Source organism: Trichoderma ghanense (assembly GCF_004382785.1).
Source record: "Trichoderma ghanense strain CCMA-1212 chromosome Unknown scaffold_8, whole genome shotgun sequence".
Taxonomy (NCBI): Eukaryota; Fungi; Ascomycota; class Sordariomycetes; order Hypocreales; family Hypocreaceae; genus Trichoderma; species Trichoderma ghanense.
The window spans coordinates 1,156,333-1,178,653 of NW_027395671.1; the positions used below are offsets into that span (position 1 = coordinate 1,156,333).

The 22,321-nt window shown below is 54.0% G+C and overlaps 8 protein-coding genes across 8 annotated transcripts; 4 read left to right on the top strand and 4 right to left on the bottom strand.

Moving 5' to 3' along the window:
- Positions 1-342: 342 nt before the first annotated feature.
- CCMA1212_007002 (Flavin prenyltransferase PAD1) lies at positions 343-808 on the top strand (the record flags this gene model as incomplete). Its single annotated transcript, XM_073704185.1, has 3 exons — positions 343-420; positions 486-575; positions 656-808. 3 exons carry the CDS (start codon positions 343-345, stop codon positions 806-808), a joined length of 321 nt encoding a protein of 106 aa, XP_073557626.1.
- A 977-nt stretch (positions 809-1,785) lies between these two features.
- On the bottom strand, positions 1,786-3,163 carry CCMA1212_007004 (uncharacterized protein; the record flags this gene model as incomplete). Its single annotated transcript, XM_073704186.1, has 2 exons — positions 1,786-2,760; positions 3,158-3,163. 2 exons carry the CDS (start codon positions 3,161-3,163, stop codon positions 1,786-1,788), a joined length of 981 nt encoding a protein of 326 aa, XP_073557621.1.
- Positions 3,164-5,239: 2,076 nt separating this feature from the next.
- On the top strand, positions 5,240-5,685 carry CCMA1212_007005 (Trihydrophobin; the record flags this gene model as incomplete). Its single annotated transcript, XM_073704187.1, has 3 exons — positions 5,240-5,417; positions 5,490-5,575; positions 5,638-5,685. 3 exons carry the CDS (start codon positions 5,240-5,242, stop codon positions 5,683-5,685), a joined length of 312 nt encoding a protein of 103 aa, XP_073557620.1.
- A 741-nt stretch (positions 5,686-6,426) lies between these two features.
- CCMA1212_007006 (Carboxypeptidase S1-like protein) lies at positions 6,427-8,463 on the bottom strand (the record flags this gene model as incomplete). The annotated part of the gene is made up of 4 exons (XM_073704188.1): positions 6,427-7,359; positions 7,430-8,087; positions 8,156-8,268; positions 8,335-8,463. 4 exons carry the CDS (start codon positions 8,461-8,463, stop codon positions 6,427-6,429), a joined length of 1,833 nt encoding a protein of 610 aa, XP_073557623.1.
- Positions 8,464-12,461: 3,998 nt separating this feature from the next.
- Positions 12,462-13,016, bottom strand: CCMA1212_007007 (uncharacterized protein; the record flags this gene model as incomplete). Its single annotated transcript, XM_073704189.1, has 1 exon — positions 12,462-13,016. One exon carries the CDS (start codon positions 13,014-13,016, stop codon positions 12,462-12,464), a length of 555 nt encoding a protein of 184 aa, XP_073557622.1.
- On the top strand, positions 13,015-13,209 carry CCMA1212_007008 (uncharacterized protein; the record flags this gene model as incomplete). The annotated part of the gene is made up of 1 exon (XM_073704190.1): positions 13,015-13,209. One exon carries the CDS (start codon positions 13,015-13,017, stop codon positions 13,207-13,209), a length of 195 nt encoding a protein of 64 aa, XP_073557628.1.
- Positions 13,210-13,795: 586 nt separating this feature from the next.
- Positions 13,796-16,061, top strand: CCMA1212_007009 (uncharacterized protein; the record flags this gene model as incomplete). Its single annotated transcript, XM_073704191.1, has 2 exons — positions 13,796-13,883; positions 13,951-16,061. The coding sequence occupies 2 exons, from the start codon at positions 13,796-13,798 to the stop codon at positions 16,059-16,061; spliced, it is 2,199 nt and encodes a 732-aa protein (XP_073557627.1).
- Positions 16,062-17,269: 1,208 nt separating this feature from the next.
- On the bottom strand, positions 17,270-22,122 carry CCMA1212_007010 (Dicer-like protein 1; the record flags this gene model as incomplete). Its single annotated transcript, XM_073704192.1, has 4 exons — positions 17,270-18,871; positions 18,934-20,481; positions 20,538-21,604; positions 21,672-22,122. 4 exons carry the CDS (start codon positions 22,120-22,122, stop codon positions 17,270-17,272), a joined length of 4,668 nt encoding a protein of 1,555 aa, XP_073557403.1.
- Positions 22,123-22,321: the final 199 nt, after the last annotated feature.

Sequence of the window (22,321 nt, forward strand, 5' to 3'; positions counted from 1 at the left end):
CCTCCATTCACTCAAGCTTTCACCAGTCACTCATGCGATGATGCCCTCGTCCGTTTATCCACACTTGCGACGATTCGCTCGCCTGAAACCGACGAAAACAGGATGCTTCGATGACTGGGAATGTCGTCAAACTGTCAAAGGCGGAGATTGATATAAGGCTGCGCAAAGTGCAAAGGTGGTGCCTCATGAAACCACTAGCACCTCTTATGGCCTACAACAACAATATGCATCTGCCGCTCAACTAATCTCACCTCAACAACCGTCAAGTCATGGCTCCATCACCCACAACGTCAGATGATGCACATCAATTTCCGCCTCGCTCCAAGCACATCAATCGTCGCCATGACAGGCGCCACGGGCGCCATCCTGGGCATCAAGCTGCTCATGACCCTGGGCAAGCTCAATGTCGAGACGCACCTCGTCATGAGCAAAACAGGCCAAAAACCATAATCAACCCCGAGGCCGACGGCAGGGACCCAAAACAGCTACATTTCTACGCACATCACGTCTACGACATTGACCGCACGGAAGCTCCCATCGCCGGCGGCTCGTTCCGCGTCGACGGCATGATTGTCGTATGAGGACATTGGCGGCTATCCTGACGGGCCTATGCGGCAACCTCATCACGCGAGCGGCCGACGTGTGTCTCAAAGAGCGCCGCCGGCTGGTGCTTGTGACGCGGGAGACGCCCCTGAGCAAGATTCACCTGCGCAACATGCTCGGCGTGACGCGAGCGGGTGCCGTCGCCTTTCCTCCCGTGCCGGCGTTTTACACTTGGGGAGACTTCGGTGGACAATGTGGTGAATAGGAGCGTCCAGAGGATGGTGCAGCTAATTGATCTGCACACGGAGGATGCTGAGAGGTGCGACTTTGGGGTATGGCAATGTCAATTGGATGTGACGGCCAAGGTCATTGCGGGAGAGACAATGTGTTCAGGTCTGCCGTAGAGCGGCAACGTAACGGCTCTATTTCGTAGCGAGAAAGGGCCGAGACAATCACATCCCGACATAGATAAAAAGGAATACGGAGAGGAAGAATTGAAAAGAGCAAAAAAAAAATCAAGTATAACAGGTAGAAAAGAACAAAAAAAGAAACGCGACAAGAACAGGATTCGAACCTGTGCGGCCGAAGCCATATGATTTCGAGTCATACCCATTAACCACTCTGGCACCTTGCCTTGTTGTGTGCTTACTACAAAACTAATTTAGTATATGACTCTTTTTTCCCGGGCATTCAGCTGCTCCACCTCAACACTTGCCTCTTACAGAAGGTGGGCCCAGCACTAGATGTCCCCCGACCTCATTCAGACCTCCAGCTGGCTACCCTACTACTAGTGATGAAAGCCATTCTTCTCCTTGACTACATCTTTCTTTTGCTCTAAGACTTGAAGCTGAATTGATATCCGTCTTCAATTCCTGTGAAAACGTGAGAGACTAAAACTCACCAACGGCAAAAGCGTACCGCTTCAGGCCCTACCGCAAATGGGACATTTGGACTTGGAGCTCCGGCAGAAGTCGTATGATGAGCTGATTGAGCTCATGGAGTTCGAGAACGTCATCTTCTAAGCCAAACATTTCCTGTTGTATATCTGGGCGTGTGTGTGTCTATGTATACCTGAGAAGCCTGAGAGGGATAATGCAGAGAAATCACATTATTGCCAGAGGTAGCCAAGCCATTCATGAAGCCAACAGCCACGGCTCAATAAAATTCACATGCCAGCACGCCGAAGCGGTCGCCCTCGGTGCCGTCGAGGATGCGGGTGCCTTCAGGCTGAATCTCGGTCGCCTACTTGAGAAACTTCTGAATGGACTGGATAAACTGGGCGCCGCTGAGCTTCAGCCCCTCTCCTTTGCGCAAATCCTCGACCCATCTCCAATTCTGTCCAAGACCGGGAGTAAAGGGCGACAACGGCGGAGGGTCAAGCATGGGGAGCAGCGTCGGGTTCGGTACGTGATACTGGTCAAAGGCCGGCGGCACGATGCCCATGACCTCGACGTAGCGGCGGTCGCTGCCGTAAAAGGCGTGCCGCGACGCGTCCGAGTCTCGCTCGGCGCGGGTGGGCACATACGGCCGCCGCTGGAGCCTGTAGTCGATGAACCAGATGAAGCCGTCCGGCGCCACCAGGGTTGCCAGCCGGGCAAAGTATCGCACGGCACGGGGGATTCCGTTGTCCTCGTGCGCTGATCGCGCTGCTGGCAGCAAGCCGTCTGCCCACGCCGGGTTCAGCTGCAGCGCAATGTTTCGCAGCTTGATGGGCAAGCCAATGGGCGTGGGAAAGGTCCAGGGGCAGAAGGAAAGGTCCATCGACTGGAAGTAGAAGAGGTCGTCGTTTGGGAAGACGGTAAAGTAGCGGTCCTGTCCCCGGTCCCGGACGTAGAGCGTCGCCGGCATGCGCTCGAGCTCGTCCCGCTCCGCGTCTGGCGAGAACTTGACGTGGTCTGGGAACAAGCGCCGGTACTGATCCCAAGTCGCCGTCTCGTACGCCTCCTGCATCACCTGGCGCGACTGTTTGCAGGCGGTCCACAAGCCGCTGGCGACGAGGTACGTCGACGGGTTGTTGGCGTCCCACGAGGGGGGAACGGTGTGAGCAGCCCGAAAGTACCAGCCAAAGGCAGCGTCCTTGGGCGAGACGCGCGGAGCCTGGAGCGTCTGCCATCTCGGGATGTACGGCCTGCGCCGAGGATCGTCTTGGTACCAAGGCGGCGGCGGCTCGAGCGTGAAGATTTGCACGCCAGGGCGGCACTCGGGGATGACGAGCCTCTAGATCTCGCGCATCACATACGGCGCCTCATGGTAGATGGACCTGCGCGGCGCCGTGTCCGGATTCAGTGATGATACAGCGATGGGGAAGGGGGTGTCCATGTCAGGAGCAGCTGGAGTGCGTCTGGGATGGTATGCCGAGTATCTTACTGATGCAAGCGATGCTGAGCAGGGGGATAGACGTCGGGGGCAAGACGAGGGACCTGAGCTGAACTTGTGATGATGATGATGATGATGATGGTGGTGGAGATAAGGAGATGAGGAGACGGAAGTTGATGCCTGAGAAACAGGGAGACTGCACGGAGGTATGGGTACATGTAAGGCAAGATACTGGAGAGCAACGCGCCTTCCCTGTCTTGTTCTTGTTTGCCACCGCTCCTGCCAACGATGGAGCAACAGCCATCAGGTCACCTTGTCTTACATGCCCGATAAGGCACTTAGGTACCCGAGGTACTTTCCTTGGCTGTCTCTCACCTCAAGAACTTCCAATGAAGCCTCTTGCTACCGACTGGGAGTATTGATACTGTATGAGTCAAGCTCCAAATATAGACGCTGATACACTACTGCATGTCATATCACTACCTACCTACCTACCTAGTGGTACTCTGGCTTATCACAATAGCACACACAGCCCGTCAAGATGGAAACTGACACTCTCGAACCTTGCATGAATAGGCGGTGATCAAATCGCACGCCAAGAGACGCGGACGCAACGCGGCCAGCCAACAAACAGCAGCAAGTCACCACCGGCATCTGCCATTCATCTCGATCCCAAGCAAGTACAAGTATGGACGCGCTTTAAGCAAGCCATTGCTGTCATCGTACGGCTTGTAAGTAGTATACAGCACCGTTTGAGCAGTCTTCCAGTCTCACGTTAATACATGAAGAGGGCGTCTGAAGTCATCAGCCAACAAGCATGAGTACCATGTACAACCGGTCAAACCCCATATGCCCTCTTCACATGTCCGTCCTGCTGTTCTGCCTGTGCAAGTAAGCAAGGGACACCCACGGCACATCTCTCATGCAGGAGCGGCGTCGCCCAAGAGCTGCGAGACAGGGGCTTGCATGTGCGGCTGAGGTCTAGACTCTGGCTCTCATCAGCGTGAACCGGCCCCTGCATATGTGCAGTTGATGATTGCAGCAGTAGATACCGTGATTGAAGTAGAAAGCATAAACAAAAGGCGGATTTGACCATGCATGCAATTGTGCTGTGACAGTTACTCTTACATCAAAGCATCCTCCTTTCGTCTTCTGTTCACCGAGCCCTAAGATCTGATGACTACCAAGTAAAACTCCGACGTCAGCCTTCCACGCAGTCATCTGCTCTTGACATCCATCTACGTAAACAGTTCGACGGATCCAGTTTTCATTGCTCGATAAACTCATCTTCTTCACTGTCTTCACTGCAAGCACACAGCATCGCCTATTATCCCACCAAATCCTGCCTCCCACAGTCACTTACACAAGCCCCAGCCAAACAGCACAACCTCCATCCGCGCTCCGCATCCGATAGAAACAAAAAAACAAAGACAAACCCTTCATACACCGTCCAAGCGCACCAGTCAAATTAAACCCTACATCAATAGAACCCTTCCCGTCTCCCTCACCCTCACCCCGGAACCTGATCCGCGCCAGGGTCGCAAAAGAAAAACAGGAGAGAAAAAAAAAAAGGTGAGACATGCATGGCCTTGTGGCACATGTAAATTTCCAAACGTGAGGCATCCCGACCACCGCCATCCTTTTTCCCTACCTCTGCAGCCTTCTCCCCGTCTGAAAGCATTCTCATTGATTGTATCTTCAAGATGACAAGTAGGAATAATCATGACAATGGCAACGAATAATTCAAGCAATGAAAAGGCAAACCATGCAAGGGCAACCAACCTCAGCACTTACACTTACACTAACACGTTTAGCCTCACCTCACCACCACAAACAAGGGCAACAGCACCAAAATGTCTCGCTCCCTCAACCGCCTATCTTGACAACCCCATTGTCTTTCCAAACAGCCGGAGAGTCATCCAAAATGACTTCAAGACAATATTACTCTACTAGTACTACTATCTCTTCTTCCCTCGGTTCCCTTCTAAAGTTAACTACTACCAAGCCGTTCAACAGAGGGAGACGAGTACCTAGTATCAAGTAGCTCCAAACTATTGCCTTCTCAACCCGCCCCTTTCATGCAGGGAGAACGAAAACAACTCCATGGCCTCGCATCTCGAGATACACAGCCAATTTCCTGGACAGTAATACTAGTTGTACCCTATCGACCAGCCTTTCCCTCCCCATATCCCTCCTTCCGATCAACCCAGACAGAGATAAATAGCATGTCCCTCCTCCCCTTCTGCCCCCCCCCAACCTCTTCATTCTCCTCATTCACTCACTCACTTCCAACACACTCTTTCATCTTCATTTCACCCACTTCCAATTCACTCCTTTCAAAATTCCAAGTAACTCTCTCGTTGCACCACCACCATCCAAAATGCAGTTCGTCGCCGTCGCCGCCCTCCTCTTCACCACCGCCCTCGCGGCCCCCTCCTCCGACGTCCACGGCGTCATCCGCCGCGCCAACGCCTTCTGCCCCGAGGGCCTCCTCTACACCAACCCCCAGTGCTGTGACGTCGACGTCCTCGGCATTGCCGACCTCGACTGCGTTACTCGTGAGTACTACGCCCCTCCCCCTTCCGAGTTATCAAAGACAACAACTCGTTAACACAGTTCATTCAAAACAGCCCCCTCAAAGCCCACCAGCTGCAAGTCCTTCGGCAGCGTCTGCGCCTCCGTCGGCCGCCAGCCCAAGTGCTGCGCCGTCCCCGTCGTAAGTCACCCTTCCAAGCATGTGCATTCAAATCGCAATACTAATTGATTCCCTTCGTCCAGGCCGGCCAAGCTGTTCTCTGCACCGACCCCATTCCTCCCGCTTTCTAAACAGTTCACCATGTCCTTACACCCTGGTCGAACGCCGGGTCAAATCACTCGATAGGCTTTGTACATGCAACTTCCTATCTTGTTAAGTAATGTGTCAATAGTTATGTGCTGGCTTTTTTGGGTCAATGACGGACCGGGAGTGGAGGAGATGAGGAGTAGGGAGGGAGGGATCAAATGGCTTCACTTCGATATACACCCTTTTTTTTCATACCGCATTAATGGATATAATGTCTTTGTGCTCTGCACACTCGAACAATCACGCTGGCCAGCCTCTGTTGATCTCTTCCAGACCAGAAAAACAGTGGTCGTGTTCAGTCCTGGTTTCGATGTCTCGTGTTCCATCCTACACCGTAGAGCAATTGATTGCCTCCCTTGCTTCTCAGGGTCAAATCTCCCAACACTCCCTGCATGCACGCGGCGAGCTTGGCCAAGCCATTAACCCCTTGTCTCCTTGCTTGCGCTTGTATGGAACCGCAAACGTGTTGGAACACATCGAGAATATACCACAGCCCTAGCCAGACGCGGGAGTGCTGGGGCCAATGCTGGTTCTGGGCGTTTCCTGTCTGTGCCTCTTTCCTTGCTCTTCGTCGAGGGAGTGCTCTGCTGCCAGGGCGTTCAAAGGTCGTAAAACATCGGAGTATCAACATCTATTGTATTGTCTCATGCGTAGGATAACACTTCTCAAACACCTGGCAAAAAAGCATGGAAAGAAAAAACATACCGCTTGACATGGCACGTCTACTACAGCTCATCTGGAAACAATTCCTCCTCGGCCTCTCCGTCCACAAACCAATCCCTGACTAAAGCGGTGCCGGCGACCACCTTCTCCCACAGTTCAGGCACACAGGTCTGGGGAGACAGAATGTAGCATCTGGGCGCGGGTGCCGCGGGCGGCTTGTGCCTGATGTCCCAAGTGTCGCTGGGCCCATCGGTCGACAGGTCGTCCGTGACCGGCCGCAGTCCCGTTGGGATATCGCGATTGAACGTGGCGCGCATGAATATCTCGTAGGCAGCTTCCGGCTGGTACGACGGGACCATGTGGCCCGCCTTGAAAACTCTGGAGAAGCTATAGTTGCCATACTGCCGGGTCAAGCCAGCGATGCCCCTTTCTGTGGACAGCGGTTCGTAACCTGCGCGGGCAAAGTCTTCGGCGTGCGAATAAGGCACCGCCAGCGAGGCCCTTTCGCCGCCGACCCAGTTGCAGGCATAGTCGAGGTCGCCATACATCATGTGGACTTTGACGCCGTGGTCCAGCAGATAGCCCACTGCGTCAATGAATCCGTCGTGGAACTCGTCGTAGGAGCTGGCAAAGTTGCTGCTCACGGCAGCCGAGGTGGCGGTGAAGTTGACCGGCGATCCAATGGCACCCAGAACGCTCTCTTCGGTCAGGTAGCCGTGCGCATGGCTCGGCGGGAAGGGATCCCGGATAGGATGGCTGATGTCGAACCAACCGCTGTTGAGGGTGAAGTACGTGCTGACGGCCGGCGACATGCACCAACTCTCCATCTCGCAGAGGTCAACAAAGTTCACCCTCTGAGCATTGACGGTGGCCACGTCGAAAAGGCTGAGGCTCTTTTGGCATCTTTCGATCTGGTCTCTGCAGCCCTTGGGCTTTGTGAAGTTGTGCTTCAGCTCCTCATAGATGGACTGGTTAAAGACTTGAATTCCATACGTCTGATGAATCAAACTAGGCCATCAGCAATCTATTTCCCACTGTCCTTGTACCTGCATCATCTATACTCACATTGTTGTACGGAAAGTCAATGTACGCCTCCTCCTGGATGAGAGAGTCAAGCCAACCATTGACGATGCCGAGGGTATCCAGGTGAAGGTAGTGGGCGTGCTCGTCCTCAATTGTGCCGTCGGCGATCTTCTCGTTTTGCTCTTGAAAGAATCGCATAAATCCTGGGCCGTAGTGGCCTCCATAGCTCTCGGCCCAGATGCTGATGCGATCGTCACTGGGCTTGTAATGAGGAAACTCGGAGAACCAGGCCTGGGCAAAGTGCCACAAGGCGTGGGCAGCCTGGGCGGTGCTGTTGGTCGTGTGCGTCGGCTTCTGGCTGCTAAAGGTGCCAAGCATGGAGGTCAGGTTGAGGTCGGGCAGCTGGGCAGAGAAGTCGGCGGGCTCGAGGCTGAAGCCGTCGTGAGAGAGGTTGGCCGTGCAGTTGGTGGGCGTGTCGTAGGAAAAGCCCACCTGATTGGGCTCGTCAATGTACAGCATGTTGACCTTGTTGTTCCAGCTCCATGGATTTAGCTCCGTCGATTTGGAATCTTCATTCACAAAGCACGGGCCGTTTTCCATCAGCAGGCCCAGCATGGACGAGGACCCTGGCCCTCCATTGAGCCAGATGGCGAGGGGAGCGGTGGAAGGGTTCTCGCGGGCTTCAAAGAACCAAAAGAACCTGGGCATGACAGTGAGACACGGTGACTATCTTGGTTGCAAATGCAAGAGGGGGATAGATGCACCTACGTGTTGACGGGATAGTTTTGGGGCTCGCCGTTCGTATCTTCAAGCAGCCGCGGAGGAAGATGGACGTGGCCGGCATACGATTTGACGCCTGGAGTGGTCTCGCAAATGCCCGGCTGGGTCGTTCAAGTCAGTCAGCCACGAGCAGCACTAACATTGAGAGGCAGAACTTGATAACGCACCTCCTTGAAGGAAATGGTGACATTCTCGTGGAACTTGGACCTGAGCACGGTGACGCCCTCTGGCTTTGGCGGGAACTGCGCCAGCGCCAGGCTCGACAGGCCGCCCAGCAGCACCGCAGCCGACAACATGCTGCCGCTGATCGGTAAGTTGTATCGCCTTGGTTGATTTATGGCTATGCCCACTCAATCGACTCTCTGCCTCAGTCGCGGGGCTGGTTGAGCGCGCTATATGGCTCGACGAGGCGAAGGTGGCGTGTGTCGGGTCCAAGTTTGGAGGCTCTAAAAGCCGCAGGTCAAGGGCCCCGTTTGGCCGCGGTCATCACCCCCGGAGTGTGGGATTCAAATGCTTGCAAGTCCGGGCAAAGGGGCACATCGCTTGGCCCAATTCCTCGACAGTATCAGCAACAGAGTGCCCGCCGCAACTACCGCTACTTTGAGTAGATTCAAAGCCCCAACCCGTTCATTCGCGTCAAACTGACGGCAAAACAAGCATCAGCCGATGGCACCTCTGTCTTGAGCCTAGAAGCGGGATTCGTGCTCGAGGCGCCACAGCGCTTCTTCTGCTGCAGGAGTATCGGTGTTAGCGGACTACATGTGATATGAGCACATCACAATCTGAGATCCAATGGTCTGGTCAATGGAACCCATCACAAACCTGGGGTAGCACATGATTCAGCCCCCAGGAACCGGCAAACGTGACAAAGCATCGCCGCCAGGCTCGTCACCGCGAGGCGGCGACCAACAAGATGGAGACAGATGTGGGCTCGTCAGGGAATGACAGGTGAGGCTTGCAGTTGTCCCATAGAGGTCCGAGGCCATCCTACCACACTTTGATGCGGCATTCATCTCAACTCGACGTGAAAGACAAACCCCCCGGCTACCGCAGCCTTGAATGCTCCTCTCGTGCATCTGCCACCATGCACTATGTCAGCCTGTTGTGACACAGCATGGCGGCTCATCTGGCAGAAGCAGCGCCCATTTGCTAAAGGACAAATTCCGTCACAAATGAGTGGAATCTGCGCAATAGCTCAGAGACATTGTTTGATTGCTTTGGACCGCCACACGCCAAACAAAGTGTCTTGATTTGCTCGAGAGCCACCGCCGTATAGTAGACGTACCTAGGTGGCCACACTACCCCGGGGTGTTGTCGTTGATCGGCTTGAGCTCGAAGCGTGTCAAGGCTCCAAACGGGAGCCACAAGATGAAAACCCTTGCAGGAAGAGCACTCGTATATTTCCTTGAATAACAATGTCGCTCCCTAGGCAAGGAAAAGGCACCAAATCCTGGTTCTCGGCCCCTCCGACGAGCGACACGCCTGGCGGTACCGGTAAGGAGAACCCATCGCTTTCCCTTGTTAGAGTGAGCTGCATTGCTTTTGTGCGATCCCAGCATGCCAGTCACTGTTTGTTGGTCGGTCTCGTTGCTACCATTGTGTCAGCAATGGCTTATCTCTGCATGCCTTGACCGTTAATACTCGCACACACCACAGCCGTGAGGGGGACATTCGTCTATTGCTCCTGGTAAGCTTTGAGTTGAAGCAATCGCGCTCGAGGCCGAAGCATGTGCTGTTTCGTAACATACACACACTGGTTGTTTCTTCGAAGACCCCAAAAACCTTGTGAAAGGGAGAAGAATGGTCCGGCGTGGATGATGGTTTGTACGATGCAGAACCTCATGGCGTCACCAGCGGACTTGTTTGTTGTGGTGCTTGCAACCTCCATCAAGGAGTAGCCTGAGCCCAAGTTGCATCCCCTGCTGGTGTATGTCGGTAGAAAATCTTTCTTCCACATGTAGAATTGGGCTGTTCCATGTAAGTATACAGAACTTCGGGGGATAATGCATAGCAGCCTCTGCTGGAAGCAAACTTGTTGCAAGATTGGCCAACAGTTGACACCTGATGCTCAGCTCGATCTCAAGGCTCGTCCGGAGACAATTGTGATCGTGGCATTGATCCCGGCTCAGGGTGGCTTGGTCACATAGGTAATCGCATCAAATATAGGTTCGCAGTGACCGACGCTGGATCTCGGCACCGATTTAGCGAAATGCAACGGCTCCTATAACTGGGGTCTGAGATGGCAGTCCTTCGCGAACTAACGCGAGGCATTAAGTACTCGGAAGCTGATGAACCCCTGCTGCACTTGGCACTTCGTATGTGCTGTAGGAATCTGGCAAATACGGTTGGGATCAACGGTATGCTATTCGATGCCGAGAGAGTGCACATGGTGAGAGAAACATCTAGTTAGACCGAATAAAGCTGCTTGGTGCTCTATTTCAGGGTCGTTTGTAAGGCTTTGGCCAAGAGTACATGCAGGGCCTGCAGTCTGTACTGTTGATATTTTCGCTGGTATAGAATGCTTGGCTGCTTCGTGCCCGTGAGACATTCGGGGTCTCAGTGTGAAGGATCGTCAGTCGACATCTTGTCGTTGGCTCGATATGACCTTTCATGACGTCCGGAAGGGCTCAAGGCTGGTATCCAAGTCTCCGCGTATGTCCCCGGGCTGTTTTCTTGGCACCATCATCCCCTATGAACTTGAGCTGTCTCCTTTAATAGCTATGTCACCTGTAACTGACAAGCTTCGGTAATTGCAGAGCCAGAGCGGTCGGTCAGGCAAGCCTCACCTGAACACAGAAAGACAAGACGGATAACTCTTCTTCATCCTCGGTGTGCCATTTATAACGATGGCATTGATTGGGCACATAGACGGAGCCGTGCGCCTTCATCGATTCCATGAAGGCACACCGCTGCTGACTGCCTCTCGGAACGCGCGTCGACTTCACCAAGCGGAAGTCCAGATCGGCCGCATCGCTCCCTTTTGCCGTCCGGTGCCCAACAAACAGACTCAGAAGTGAAAGTTGCATTATCACGGCTAGCAGTCGGTTGTCACGTCGGACAAGCATGCGAAGATGGTGTCCCCGTGATACCAAGGGAACACTGTACGGGGTGGAAAAACAGATTGTGCGATCTGGGAACCGATTTGAGTGGAAGCTGCGTCGTCATCGGCGGATGTCCGCCTTTGAGAATGTCGGCCGACAGGTGGATCGATTGCTCACATCTTAGTACACCAAGCACACTATTAGTTCACACAAGCATCACATATTTCTGTGCGGCTCTCGTCTTGGGATGGGCAAACTTGGGGTGCAAACCGCCGTCAAGCCATCCACCGAAACAAGCAATCGTCGGCATCGCCATGGCCAAAGGGGGAACCGACGTGAGCTGACCTGCCAAGCTTTGTCATTGTCACTTGTCCAGAGGAGCCACAGACGGGATTCCCGGAAAGAAGAGAAAAGGGAGCAGTGACGATGTAGTCAGGTTGGTGGTGAAGTTGATGTTTGTGCTGAGACCACGGACATGTGGATGGTGGATCAGGGGCAATCAATGATGGAGCTCGAGCTCGCTCTTCTGGCAGCTTAGCCGGGCGCTTCGGTGGGATTGGATCGCCGTACCCCACTGACGAGAGCCCTAAGATGCCCCAGCTTTTGGCTCGTAGGGCGCTTCCAGGGCACTGGATCGCTGATGACCCTTGGCTGACAGCTGCGTCGACCTGAAGAACATTGAGCCTCGCGATCCCCTGAAGACAAGGATCACAATCAACTTGCATGAACATCATTTTCCTACTTGAGTCTACCTATGCAGCTGGACGGACAGTCTTACTGTATGCAGAGACTCGAGTCATGTGTTGGATCTGTTGACGATCGAGCGAGGTGGCCCCAGACACGAGCAATGGAGCCGTCAATTCATGGCAACTCCATAAGGTACCCGACCTCTAGTACCTGTAGTATTACGGTACTGCACTGGAAACTCATCTCTTGCAGAAAGACTCGAAAGAAGCATCGCCGTCTCATCTCGTACCCAATATTACTTGCAGGGATTGCCCTTGCGCTCTCCGTCCACCTGATGATGGGCGCCTCACCTCACCTGGCACCTTCACTCCCCTTCCCAAGGTACAATCACGTACCCCGATGCCACCGGCCAGCTGAGGCTCCGGGGCTCGTAAGGCGCCGACATCCACTGGCCCATCTGCTGTTAGTGCCTGCAGAGCCCACGAACGACCCTTGTGCCTGCCTGTACCTGCATGTACTCCACTGCCAGACGCACGCTACTACAGTAGGTACCTACCTCTTAACGCTCATCTCGCCCAAACCCCTGACTGGAGGTGGCCATCAAATCGTCCCGAGATCAATTGATGTTCCCTCATCATCAGGCCAACCTTGTCCATTGTTTCTCGCCTCGGCTCCATCTCACCAAACGCCCCTTGGCCATATCGAAGACCCCTGTCTGCCTCTTTTCCTTCACCTGTAAGCTGCCTCGTTTCTCTCGGCCCAGCCTTGCGTGTCGCATCACTGCTGATCTCGGCTAGCAGCAAATCTCCTGGACTCGAGCTCTGCTCTGTTTGAATGCGTGCGAACCACGAGTTTCGCACGCAATCTGTCAGCCTCCCGCAATCGGGATGGGGTCTGGAGTTGCGCCTACCAGCTGGTAGTGCGGGCTGCTGGCGTTCAATGACCGGCGTCTTGAACCGCTGCTTTGTGCCGGGGGCAACATGACCAAAGATTGGGCTCTGCAACGGGTGTGTACGTGCGTGCACCAGTGCTGCTGCGCTCCCGAGTGGTCTGTACTCGTACAAACTACGTGCACCCAGGGCCGTGTCCCGCTTCTCAATGGTCCCACTGCCTCCGGCCATGACGCAGCGGTGCAGAGGTTTGCTCACAGCTGGCGGCGGCAGAATGTTGAGCTCTCTTTCTCGCCGCGTGACCCCGAGCAACGACCCGACCCCAAAGCTACGGACAAATACGGTTTACTTTGGCGAACAAACACCTCAGTCTCTGCAAGGACAGCCCGTCGGCCTTCTCTGTGGCATCACCAGCCAGGTTTGAGGGGTCAATGGCGGCCATCCACAGCAGCCAGAGGAGCCGTGTGGCCTCCTCCAAGCTGCAGCTGCTGGCATCGCGGCTCTGTGCAACTCTGTACTCTGCTTGTTGTTGCTGGACGGAGTGCGGACGACACAGACAGCCCCCAGCACACGCCCCTACCGCACACGCCCGTGGGGTGCTGCGTGCAGAGCTCAATCTGTGCCTTTACGAGTACTGTATCTACATGTACCTTACTCGGGGTCCAGATGCTGACCTGCTAGTCTCCCGAATATCTTTAGGCGGCCTTGGCTCCCGTCTCTTCTCTTGCGTTTCCATCCTTTCTCTCTTCTCTGATATCGTCTGTTACCCTCCACGTTGCCTTTCTCTATTTCTTTGCTTGTACGTCGCGAGACCCTGATTTTTTACCTACTACACCCTATCGTGGCCGACACTCACTTTACATACGGCATCCTGGGCCGAATCGTTCACTTCAACACTTGGCGCAGAGGGGCGGCAGCAGCACATCATCGATTCTTACGGGGAATCCAGGACGAGTTTCATCCTCCTTTTGCCATATGGCCCGAGCTGCCCATGCTAGGCTGTCGTCATCATGGGTTTTCTCGACTTCATAAGCAAACGACCTGCTGTTGACACAACGTCTTCGCAGAAGAGCCAGGCCATCTCCCCAAATGCTCGAGGTTTGTCTTCGCCAGCAGCTGCTTCACTTTGGAGGCTTCGTTTGCAGGCTTCTCACACTGCTTATAGGCGTCTTGGCCAGTCGTGAAAACGGAACGAGAACACCAGACCCATCGCAGAGGTTGCTCAAGCCTCGGCTCGTGGGTATTAGCGATGAATCACCGAGGGCAAACTCGAAAGGTTCCGAGAGGGCAATATCCCTATCGCAACTCAAGGTTATTGGTCACACTACCAGCAGTTCTAAAGCCGGCCTATCTTTGAGCAACATTCCCAAGTACGACGACTATGAACGGCCTCGCAGTCGTGGTGCGGAGGACCGGCTCACCCCTCTGACACCGAACTTCTCTCTGCCACGCCGACGTTCATCGGCCTTCATCGACATCCTAGATGCTCAAGGAGAGCTCAAGCCGTATGACTTCAGGTCAAGAGTCCAAGCATCCGGATCTCGTGACTATGGCGAAGATGTCGCCGACAGAAATATCCAGCCTGCCGTGGCCGGGTCGACGCTTCTACATGGCTCACCGGGCAGTGCTCCTACGGGCAGCTACTCCAGGCAAGTCTACGCTGTGCCGGCCATCCCTGATTGCTATGTGGGCAGTTTTTCTCCCAAATCCGAGCCCACTGATCGTCCTGGCTCCAGACAAGCCTCACTGGGTCGTCGGCCGAGGTCAAGGGGAAGGCTAAGCCCTGCTGTCGAAAGTTTTGACAGGGCAAGAGACTTAAGCGGCCATGATGTCTATAACTACCGTCTTCAGTCGAAGAGCTCCTACGGACAGATTTCCGTGACTGGTAGCCCGGCATCCAAACCCCCGCAGGCTCCAAGGACGGCAGACGGCCGTTACATGCGAGATGAGGACAGCTCATTCCCCTCAGACCTTTCTGCCTCGCCGCCCGGCATTCCTCGCTACAAGCCTCGACAATACAGCTTGCCTAGTAGCAGAATTCTTGCATCGCCTGCGCCAGGTTCGGTTCGTTCAGCACGGGAAACTCTGAACCAGTCTCTTTTGCCGCCTCTCTGGGACCGATCTAGGCAACTATATCAGCAGCGCTGCAAGACGCCGACTTCGCCGAACCAACTGCACAGCTTTCGGCACAGAGTTGAGAACGACTGGAGCCGATTCAACAGGTACGCGGGCGAGTATCTTCAACCGACTGTGCCGCATTGGGATGACGCTGCGTCGTCACCCTCGGAGTACGCGCCTTCATTCACCTTTGGCAGTACGGGCAATCTTCAGCTGGAGAATACAGACAGGCAGCCTTCCGTGCGGACATTTGGCAAGCGTGGATCCGTATCTTCGTTTGCTCATTCCGATTACTCCAGTCATCAGTTTCCTGGCAGTCGCAGTGTTTGTACTGCCGATACATCTATTGACATTGACATACCCACCACCTCGCTCTTCAATAACATGTCATTCGGTGGTGGCTCGTCTCGCAATCTTCCATCTAGAGGAAGCGTTAGCTGTATCGCCCCCGATTTCACTGGCAAGGAAGATGAATCCTGCGGCGAATCCATCTTCATCTCTCCCGCAACCCCCGTGGACGAACAACCCATCCGCAATCCACTTTCTCCAAGTCATCGAGGCCTCAGCGTAAGCAGCTATGCCGCCACCAGCATCTCCGACTCGGACGTCGATTCCTTCCGCGACAAGCAGTTAGGCACTAGCCGTGACGGCGAGGCTCTTTTGTTCAGGGACGAGGGGTTTGGCGACAATGGCAAGAGTCTGCCGGGGCTATTCAACGACCCGGATCATCTCTCGACCCCCAAGTGGCCAGACATGCCCATGAGTCAGACGGATGCGTCCGAAATGGGCGATGACGAGGCATCTGTCGTGGGGATGCCGTTGGCCCTTCAGAAACTGCGACCATGCCCCTCAAGGCCGTTGACCCAGCGCGAACGATTGCGGGCTCTGGGCTACGACTACGACTCCGACTCCGATACCGAGACTCCAGCACGCACCGACGAGCTCCCCGAAGAGAGGGCGCTCGAGCTCATCTCCAGCCTTATGAAAGGCACTGCATCTTTGGAGGGCGGGCAACACGTCGACGAGAAGACGATTGTCAAGTTACGCAAGGATATCAAGAGGAGAAGGATGCTCGATGCTCGAAAGGGCAGCAAATTCCACAGCAAGGAGAACAGCGGCATGGAGGCCACGGCGCTGGGAATTACGGTTACAGAATGAGGAGGTTTTCAAGTTTGGGGGACTCAAGGCAGGTGGTGCAGAAGTATCTCTCTCTTTCCTTTTGTCTTTTTTCTTTTTTTTCTTCTTCTCGTGCCTGCATCTACGCCATGGGGGAGTTGTTCTTTTGTATCTTTTGATTGCATCAGCTGGAAGTCAGAGGCGTTTGGTCTGTGACATTTGGGGGGATATTGGAAGGCACCGAGGCGGTATCTTGTTTCGCGGCTTGACGGATAAGGTAGCATAGGAGTATGATGGGCGATTTCTGCCAGCCATCTTTTATCCATTTACATACTCTCAACAAAGTCCTCTAACCCAATCATTCAATCTCCCATATCATTGCTCTACTACCTGAGTAGGTAGGTATGGAATATCGTGTAATGAAAACTACGAGAGACAAAAGAGAATGCTATCGAGGTGGCTTTTTTGACAGGTTGATGGCCTACATGGACTACAAGTAACTGAGTCGTGGACACTTCAGCTCTTGTCTTACATGTATTTACTTGGTGTCCACGTGGTGCCAAGTCGAAATTGATCACAGACACAGCGCCAAAAGGAAGGGTAAGAGATTTGCTAAAGATTGCATAGCTTGGTAGCTGACTCGAATACATGAGCAAAAGAATTGCGTTATCTGCTGAACCCCCGCCCCGATCCTTCATCGCGAACAAGGGAAGTCCCTGACAATCGAAGTCGCTCCGAATCGCTGGGTCAAATAAAAAGAGAGGAGACGACCAGGTCCATCCGGCACCCTCCGTCCACCAGAACAAGACGTCACGTCATGTTCTTCCAGTCTTCCCCCCAAAAAACAACCACCCTTGCCCGCACACCCCCTCTCCCCCTCTCCGGCTAGTACCTGAGCTAACCCATTGACCCCGTTCGATAGATCTCGTCAGCTCTGTTCCTGGCTCGTAAACCCACCGGGATACGAAGATCCACCGAACCAATCCCGCCCAGGGTTGCTTGTATGTCGACGATCCAAGTGGACTCTGTGTCGACGCAGAGAGTGTTACAATCGCCATTTCCAGTAGAGACTGCAATTGCTGCGGCGAGCTGAGGTTCAGTTGCATGGAGGGAGGACGAGAGAGGGGAGAAAAGAAACCCTGTTGTATCGCCCTGTACCATGTGACAACGCAGCTAGACCTCGTCATACCCATCTTGATATCTGGCCCCTGAAAGTGGCCCAATGCTCTTGGGTGTTTGACGGCCCCGACCTAGTTTGGGGCAGCTGCTGAGCTGCCACAATCGCACTCCATCTCTCTTCTAAACTGGTCCACGCCTTGGATAAGTGCGAGCTTCTCCAGCGCTAGCTTTGCAGCCGCCACTTTGGCTTCAGTGCCGCTCTTTGAAGAGGTTGCATGGGCAATCACCTTGCCGTGAATCATGAGCGCGCAGAGGGCCTCGCTGACCGACACCACCGCGATGCCCGTCTCTACGGGCGCCGGCACGCTGGCCACATGAAGCTTCCACTGGGTGCAACAGAAGTCGGCATCCATCTTGTGTGCCAGCGTTGTGACCGGGTGGTTCGAGGCAAATGACGAATAGAGCGTCATGTCTTCAAAGTATGGTTGAATAAACTTGGTAAAAAAGTCCAGTACCACAGAGAAGGAATACTCCGAGTCAACAAACATGGCCCCCACCAGAGCTTCAACAACGTCGGCCAGAACCTTTGGCGGCTGTGGCACCTCGACCCAGAAATCCTGGGGGATAGATTCTGCTTCAGCTTGAGAGCCTTCAGAGAGAGCAGTTTCTGCACCGTCGCCGTGTGATCTTTGCCGAGCCATTTCCTCAGCTTGCTCGAGCTGGGCTGCGTACCGCGCAATGTCGCCGAGTAGAGAAGATGTGGCCACCAGGATATGCTTGTGAAGGCCGAGTTTGACGCAGAGACAGCCGAGGAACTGGTTCGACACCATGGCCGTCTTGTGTTCCGTGAGCCACTTTGGGTCCGCTTCCGGAAATCTCTTGAACAAAAAGTCCACGATGGCCATGTCTAAGACTCCGTCTCCCAGAAACTCGAGCCGCTGGTAGTCTCGGATATTGTTTTCAAACACGTAAGAGGGGTGTCGAAAGGCGCTGCGAGCGAGCGGTGCCGCCTTGAAGCGGTAGCCCGTGATTTCGGCCACCTTGTCCACGGTGAGGCGCTGCGCCGCGGTTGCCTTCTGGCTGTACCACTTCGGAGCTGTAAACGTTGCAAAGTAATCTTTGTAACCGGTCATCGTGTGGTTGATCGAGCAGACCATGGCCGCAACTGCTTTCACCGCCATGTCCATATCCCGCGTCGGGCCCGACATATAAGCCGCGCCTATGAGCGCCTCGCAGACATCCGCAATCGATTTGTGCGACAGGCAGTGCTTCGATTCCGTCTTGGCGGCTTTACCTCTCTTCAGCGTCATGTTGCTCGGATACCACGTCCGGCGGTCAAATGCCTTGGTGCGGATGTAGGCGGGTATGCCCTTCTCAACGGCATGTTTGAATAGGTTTTGGTTGCACAGCATAACCATACGGGTGACGTGATACTCAAACTCGTCAGCAGTGGGAAAGAGAGTAAAGACAGAAATACTCGTGGCCATCTTGAGGAATGTGTCTCCGAGAAACTCGAGGCGTTCGTAGTTCCTACCCATTCCGGGCTGGAAATCGACTTGATGTTCGCCGTGCTCTTCGGTATTGAAGCTGTCCTTTGTCACCGCCTCAAGGGCAAGATCGGACCTAATAGTCAGGCCGACGAGCGAACATGCTTCCTGGGCGATCAAGGCCGAGTCGACTCGGTACATTACTACAGGCAGGACCAACGCCGTGGCAACAGCATCTATAGGAATCTGGGGAAAGGTCAGACTCTTCATGCGGTGCGCAACTCGAACCGGGAACTGCTTCTACTTACTGGCGACACACGAAGCGGCTCGAGGATGATGTAGCAAGTGCCATCACCCTCGTCATCTACAAAGAATTCGTCTAGGAAGTTTCGGCGTATGGGAAGAAGCTCCGCATTGACGACTGGCTGGTCATCTGACCAATTTATTCTCTTTCTGGAGTTGAAAGAGAGGCTGTTGCTGTATTCCTTGATGGTGTGCTCAACTCGTTTGTATGCTAAACTCTTTGGCTGGGGGACGCCCTCTGGTGTTGGATCAGACGGCTTCATATTGGCATTAATACCATGCAAGATATATTTTCGAGATCCGTCCCACGGATCTACAGCCAGTTTGTCCTTGAAAAATTCCTCGGGCGCGTCTTTCCACTCAAGGCGCTCGTTCTCATGGACAAAATGCACAGCTTCCCAGTCTATTTCAACTACTCCGTCACCGCTTGGCAAGCCAGGGGCAATGAAATATGGAATCTCATGCGACTTGGCCTCATACTCCTTGCTGAAAACGTCGGCGAATAGCCTTAGCGTAAAACTCGCGAGAGCCTCTGTCTGGTCAGGCAGGACTTCGAATGGACTCTGTGAATTTGAAAGACGCACGTTGGATGTCCTGCCGCCGCCGAAGTACAGGGGGGCGCTTGGTATATCAGGCAATGGCTTGCTGGTGAGAAGTATCAGGGGTCTAGATGCTCTCCCAAGAGCAACTGGCTGGTCGAGGGCGATGACGGTCTGATACAGACGAGTTGGAGGCTCTGGGCCAAGGCATGAGGACCAAAAGTCCGGTTTGATTCGCATTTCGTATTCAGACTTCTTGTCTGATGAGAGGGCCAGTCTTGCGTTGCGCATCTCCGGAAGTTTCTTGGCGAATGCGGGTTGCAAGTTTCCATTGATGTATTTCTTCTGGATGAGACGCACACAGGCTTCAAATGCAGCCGAGCATCGTGCCAACTGCTTGCTTTTCTGGGCTTCTCCGGTGATCGTCTTGATGGGCGATCCCTCCGGTAGGACCACTCGAGCAATGAACTTTTTGCCAACAGTGTTGACAATGTACTCCAACGGCATGATTCCGTCTTCAGCCTCGTTCGGGAAGGACGAGGCAAACTTGGCCAACACATCCAAGCTCGTGACGAACGTGAGCTGAGCACCCGTCTCTGCGATGGCAAAGGTTTTCTGGGTGGCTTGCTCGTGAGCAACCAGAAGCTCGGGGCTTATGATGAAATCCTGAACCTTTCGGTCCTCGGGCAGAGCGGAGCAGAATTGCCGCAGCGCATGAGCATCCCTGACTGCACGCCTGAGTTTGCGCATATGATCCAGATTTCCTTCTTCCATCATACTGATGTAAAGAGACGATTTCTGCCGCGCTCGGCCCTTGGACTGGATGTATTGAATTGCAGACGAGTAGAGATCAAACCTGACGATGACATCGCACTCGGGCACGTCGATTCCCTCTTCCGCGACGGATGTGGCAAACAAACAGTTTGTCTCACCGTATCGAAACCTTTGTAGGGACACTACCTGTTCCCTGTAGGACATGTACGCAGCGCTCGAGGATGTCGATTGAGAACCGATCTAGTAGCAAGATGAGTCGACTGCCTGAGTGAAAGGGTGAATTGAATGAGGCTTACCATGTATCCAGCGATCATTCCTGGAATCAGCATCCCCGGCTGCTGAAACAGATCTGCTAGGACGAAGGCGGTCGATCTTGCTTGCACAAATACAATGCATCTCTTTGTTTGGCGCTTACAGAAAGCATCCTCGAGGACTTCGTACAGCAGTCTGACCTTAGATGATAGTTCTGGGGAACCGCTCATGATAGGTCCGAGGTTGTAGTCCCGAATCTCCTCCCTCGCTCGACGCACAGCCGCCATCGCCTTATCGCCAGCGGTAATATCGACGTCGAAGCTATCACGCCCAGTTCTTGCCTCCAACTTGATCATCTCAGCATCCGTAGTGAGAAGCTTCCAGTAACGGTCGGCGCACCACGTCCCCAAGGTTGAGGATGCGTTGGCTGCAAACTCTAGATGTCCCCTGAATTGTGGATTGCCGCGAACATGCTGTGAAATAATGCCCCATAGCCGCGTCTTCGAGTTTTCGGGGTCTTCTAGCCTGTCATAGAACTCTTTGACCTCGACCTGGTGACGATGCGCCTGGCTTGCTATCATGGCGTCGTCTGTGATGGTGGCAATCTTGCTGCACAGCATGCTCTCCAGTTCAGCGGCAGCATACCGAACATCCCTTGTCAAGGCGTCGACTGGTGATGCCGTCATACCAAGTATACGAGGACGCTCGGTTCCGGCGCGGAGATAGTGATCTTTGATGATACGGGCATAAGGATGGCTCTTCTTTGCGTGGTGCGCCTCGTCAAAGACAATCAGGTTAATCTGGCTCATGGAGATGAAACCACAAGCGAGCAGGTCAAGCAAGATCTGCGCGGTGCACACGAAGGCCATGTGCTCCACAAACTGCTTATCCCAATACTCTTGTGTTCGGACGATGCCAGTCATTTCCCCGTAGAACTTGCCGATTGGGAACTCGAGGTTACATGTCAGAACGGCGTGCTGCTGGAAGCACAAGGCAACCTTTTCCACGAGGAAAAAGCCATACTGATGCTTGTTTCCGTCGGCACGATACTGCAATTCCTTCTGGAGAATATGTCGCATGAGAAGAGCAGCGATCAACGTTTTGCCAGAACCTGTATACAGGCCATCATGTCAGCCGCCATCACAAAGGGAGAGTCTGCAAGGAACGAGCGTGCACACCTGTATCAAGAACTACAATGGTGTTCTCCTGTTTTGCCCGCTCGTACAATTCCACTTGGTACTCGCGAGGGCTTGCGATGATCTTCTGGTCAATGCCGACTTTGACGAGCCGTGCCACCGATATCTTGTCCAGGTGACGATTGAGATCTTCCTGAGACGCCGTGGTGATTTCCCGCTGGTTCTTTTGCAACCAATCCTCAAAAGCCAGGTCCTGTTTTCTCTTCTTCGCTACGGGTGCTTTTTGTGCGCGAGACATCTCGTCTGACTGATCGACATCGTGGCTGCCAGCTTCAGGCTCAACATGCTCGGAGTCTTCTGTGTCGATCGTGAGTCGTGAGTTCTCATAAGACTCCTCGGCTGTATCTTTGGGTCTTTCTGGTAAAACAATCTCTAGGGGCTTCGTGGCGGTGTCTCCCCCGCGCGCAGGAGGAGAGGCAACAGCTTCATCCATCTGCGCGAATTAGAAAGTGAGCAACAACAGTAGGGTTTCACTAAACAGATCTTGGAGTAGATGGGCGGTATTTGAGTGGATGTGTGCCGCGAAGGCCCTGAAGCCGTCTATAGTGAACCTCAGCGTAGAGGGCAATTTCCGCGAGACTGATGGACTGAACCGGTCTATCGAGAGACGGAATGGATAGCTGCAAACTTGC